At 42.2% G+C, this 4,882-nt stretch overlaps 1 protein-coding gene across 1 annotated transcript; it reads left to right on the top strand.

Moving 5' to 3' along the window:
* The first annotated feature begins 4,276 nt into the window (after positions 1-4,276).
* LOC147440390 (uncharacterized) lies at positions 4,277-4,882 on the top strand. Its single transcript, XM_086483798.1, has one exon. The coding sequence runs from the start codon at positions 4,277-4,279 to the stop codon at positions 4,880-4,882; it is 606 nt and encodes a 201-aa protein (XP_086339924.1).

The raw sequence follows: 4,882 nt of genomic DNA, 5'->3' as shown, positions 1-4,882 counted from the left end.
CGGACGCTGTTTGCGGCCAATATTGCTCCATACGATCCACATTTCCTTGCCGGCCAAATGATCCCATAGTAGATTACCCACATTCTTGCCTATGTGCATTGGATCGAGCAAGTGATTGATCATGAGTCGGGGCCAGTATGGTAACTCGTACCATAGAGATAGTCTCTTCATCCCTGGGGACAATCCGTCATTACACATCTCCTTTTTCTCTAACCATGCTTGTGCAGACATCCTCGGTGGCTCTCTTCCCAAAAAGCCATCGCGTAACACATGATTCTCTGGAAGATACACTTGATGACCTTCGTAGATTTTCTTCTTCAATGAGGGCACCCTACGTGCATTCAGTCTAGGTCCACATGTGACACATGCTCTGTATTCACTTGTTTGAAGCCCTGCATGTATACACATGATAATAGATGAGCTTGAGAAAAACCAAGATTTATAGTGTCTGAGTCAGGCACGTAAATAGATCACCTGAGCATTCTGTTAGTTCGGGATAGTCATGCATGGTCCACATTAGAATGCCTCTGATCAAAGCATTCCGTCGACCTGTGTGTTGGCTCATATCCACCACTTCTATGCCAATCCACAATTGTTGTAGCTCTTCCAATAGTGGACAAAGATACACATCCATATTCTTCACTTTATATCGCCCCAGCACAATCAAGCTTAGCCATAGGCACCCCTTCTTTATAGTCAACCACGGGGGAATATTGTAGTTGACGATGACAACGGGCCATACACTGTAAGATGTTGATCTTTGACCAAATGGATTTACGCCATCCATAGCCAAGCCGAAGCGCAAATTTCGAGCTTCCGTGGCAAAATCCGACTATGCTCCATCCATATGTTTCTAGGCTGCGCAATCTGCAAGAATCCGTAGCACACCATCCGAAGATTTATTCTCCTCATGCCATGATGCTACAGCGGCCGTGGACTTACATTCGAAGAAATGCTTGATGCGAGGAAGAAGAGGAAAATGTCGCAAAACCTTTTGTGGAATTTTTGTTTCATGGAGATCTACTGGATATCTCTCGGAATCACATTTCAGAGACTTCTCCATGTCTCTGTATTCCCCTTTGAAAAGAATGCAGCCATTAGGACAAGCGTGGATTGAATTGTAATCCATCCCCAAGTTTCGCAAAATCTTTCTTGCTTCCTCTCAAGAATCTGGCATCACATTATTAGCTGGTAGTATGTGCTCTTTGAGCAATCTACACAACATAGAAATACGGTACAATTGTGTAAAAATCTATCAGATCATTATACATTTAGAGTTTTATTAAAGTAAAATAATTGTAATAGGTCACCTAAAAAGCGCTATGATGCTAGTGTCACTCCATCCAAACTTTGCCTGCATGTTGAGAAGAACGAGGAGCGCTTTCAATCTAGACACACGTGCTCCATTATACAATGGCGCATCGGCTTCACTTTTTATATCATCATAGATAAGCCTTTCTGAATCCATGATCGTCTCGATCATTTCATCAATCTCGGGCTCAAACATTGCCTCGTTGGGAATGTGGTCTGCATGATCATCCCCCGAGCTGTCAGAGGCTACATCTTGTGGCCTCACATATGCTGCTTGACCAAAGCGCTTGCGAACACATTTATTGGGTTGCAAGATTACTGCCTGTTGACCAGCATTAGAGTCCGAAAATTTATAATTGGCGACAACTCGATCTATAATAGATGGATCGAACTCGTCAAATTTATGAACGTGCTACAAAGAAATGTGTCTTGTCCGTCGCACAGCATGCTTGCAATGATTACAAGGACATAAGATCCTCGTTGAGAGATAGGTGTTTTGGTTGGACGGCCCCACATCCTCGTCACTACTCGTAATGAGGGTAAAAATATTATAACCTGGACAACAAATTTAATATTCTATTGGCATTCTTCGTCTTATCTCTCTCTCTCTCTCTCTCTCTCTCTCTTTCTCTCTCTCTCTCTTTGTTCACACTGTAAACTACCTCACATTCTCTAGTCATGTCCAATCCCCACACACCTCGGTCTAGAGGTGCACAGAGATCAGAACCACTGGGTTATAATCTCGTCTTTATTGGTCAATGCCTATATTTGTGGGTACAAAAAATCTAGATACCCACGTCTACATGATACTGCATGTAGTGGACAAAACCCCTTTGCCTCTTCTCTAGCTGTAGCATTTCACAGCATCTTAACATCTTTTCACAGTAGCTAGATCTTTTCATCATTCGTCTAATTCTAACTTTTTTATCGTAATCTCGAAGTTAGACTCTAATATAAAAATTCAATCCAAAATCTTATCTTAAATCTAACCTAATTGAACATGTGGTGATTCGCTCCATTGAAGGGTCAAAGACATACCAAAATCTTCTTCTCAGCTTTTCGAGCTGCAATGTGAGATCTAGAGTGCTCCTCCTCTGACAATCTACAAGCTTTCTCCACTTTGCCCATCGGGGAGGGGGTCTCTCCCAGTAGAATTAATCTGAGAACAAAGCGATCAGTGCTTGAAAAAATGGCACTTTTGAAAGCTATGTAGCTGCGCAGTAGTTCTTGCATGGACCCGCTTGCTTGCTTGCACGTCTCTTGGAAATTCTGCGAAGCCGTCTGACTCTCCTTAGAGCTTGGGAGCAGATCTCCATGAGTGCCCTCTTCTTGGCGCATGCTGCTTTGAATTCTCTTCTGCCCCCTGCTTGCTGATATTTCATTCTTTGCCTCTAGGTGACCCCAACGTAGTGTTCGAGTCACTCCTAAGCATCTCCGACGCAATGACTGAGACACCGGTCACTCTCAAATGCGTAGGCAGTATAATCCTTCAGTGTACTCAAAATAAACCTAAATCTAATCTAATCTAACTTAAATAAACCTAAATCTAATCTAACGTAAATCTAAATCTAACCTTATCTTAAACGATAAAAAGAAGAAAATGGTATAACCTTTCTATCACCCAAGTGTGGTAGATTGGTTATGCCATTTTCCTCTTCAATAACAGGTAAATAACGTAACTAAACCTAAATCTAATCTAATATAACGTAAATCTAAATCTAACGTAAATAAACCTAAATCTAATCAAACATAAATCTAACTAAAAATAAACCTAAATCTTATCTAATTTAACTTAAATAAACCTAAATCTAATTTAACGTAAGTCTACATCTAACCTAATCTTTAACGTCTTTTGCGATAGTTTCCTACGACGTTAAAAATCTCTTCTTCTTGTGTGTGTGTGTGTGCGCCAATAAAAAGAGAAAAATGGTATAACCTTTCTTTCACCCAAGCGTGGTAGATTGGTTATGCCATTTCCCTCTTGAATAACAGGTCTTGAGTTCAACTCCTCATCAGCTAGATCTTTAGGTCTCTTTAATTAGTTTCCTATGACGTTAAATTAAACTCTCTTCTTTTCGGGTGTGTGTGTGTGTGTGTGCACACCAATAAAAAAGGAGAAAAATGGTATAAATTTTCTATCACCGAAGTGTGATAGATTGGTTATGCCATTTCTCTCATGAATAACAGGTCTTAAGTTCAACTCCTATCGACTAGATCTTTAAGGTCTCTTGGGATAGTTTCCGATAGTTTCCTACAATGTTAAGACTCTCTTCTTCTTCTCTCTCTCTCTCTCTCTCTCTCTCTCTCTCTCTCTCTCTCTCTCTCTCTCTCTTTGTTTTATATCTTTCTCTTTCTCTCTCTCTCTCTCTCTCTCTCTCTCTCTCTCTCTCTCTCTCTCTCTCTCTTTTCCTCTCTCAATGTGTGTGTGCATTCTTTGTTTATGCATGTGTGTGTGCGTTTTTGGTTTATGCAAGCTCTCTCTCTCTCTCTTTTCCTCTCTCAATGTGTAAGTGCATTTTTTGTTTATGCATGTGTGTGTGCATTTTTTGTTTATGCTTGTGCTCTCTCTCTCTCTCTCTCTCTCTCTCTCTCTCTCTCTCTCTCTCTCTCTCTCTCTCTCTCTGTGTGTGTGTGCATCTGGTGGCGAGAACATCACCACACAACAAGAATTTGAACGCAGCAACTTTCCGAACCTCTCATATCTCGCAAAACCCGAATCTCCTGCAGCCTGGCTCACAAAGCTTGCACTGCCTAACCCTGAACTCACGACCCCGCGAAGCTGTGTAAGCCTAGTTTACAGTGGGGTCACACTGGTTTAGATAGGGGTCCCATTGGATTGTAGTGGGCTCTCATCATGAATACCCCAAAGGGTACTGCGAGGAGTCGACCAAGTTTTGCAGCCATTGTAGAAGCGCCGAGTAAAAGCGATTGGATTGGAGAGCTTCAAAGAGTTGTTGATCAGCTTATGGAAGAGAATCGCGACCTAAAAGCGCGCCTTAGCAAGCTTGAGGCACGTTTCGACTCTGTGGTCAATGTTGCCACAGACAAAGCTAAAGAAGTTGAAGCCAAAGTCACCCAAGCTCACTCTGTAGTCATTAAAAAAGTGCAGACATTTGTGACAACGGAACTTCGAGAACAAAGACTTCAGGAAGAGAACTCCTTCAAGGTCCGGATTGGTGGGCTTCCCTCACCATGGTGCACCACTGATTATACCCTCGAAGAAGCAATTATCAAGCTCAACAATATTCTTCAAACAATCAACATCAAGCCGGAATCCATTTCTTGGATCAATGACACCCATAGGCAAGTTCCATTTGAGCATTGCCTTCTCACTTTCAAGGAAAAAGAGGAGCGGGTGAGGGTGCTGTGCCAATCCCACCTCCTCAAGGGAACGAAGGTTTGGATTGCTGAGGAGTTGACCTTGAATCAACTCAAGATGAAGAAACAAGAACTCAAAAAGGTCTACGAAGCACGAAAACAAGGAAAATGGGCAGTATATCGAGGAGGTAAGGCCATCATCCAAGAATTTCGAGCTCCCAAAGGGACTATCCCCTTACCCAACCCCACCTAG

The sequence above is a fragment of the Adiantum capillus-veneris genome, chromosome 15 (assembly GCF_014529385.1).
Source record: "Adiantum capillus-veneris isolate H3 chromosome 15, ASM1452938v2, whole genome shotgun sequence".
Lineage (NCBI taxonomy): Eukaryota > Viridiplantae > Streptophyta > Polypodiopsida > Polypodiales > Pteridaceae > Adiantum > Adiantum capillus-veneris.
Note: the sequence above shows the minus strand (reverse complement) of the source record. Positions and strands in the feature narration are given on the sequence as shown.

Bases quoted from the DNA above. Each gene is read 5' to 3' on its own strand.
- LOC147440390 (XM_086483798.1), top strand. From the start codon at position 4,277: ATGGAAGAGAATCGCGACCTAAAAGCGCGCCTTAGCAAGCTTGAGGCA.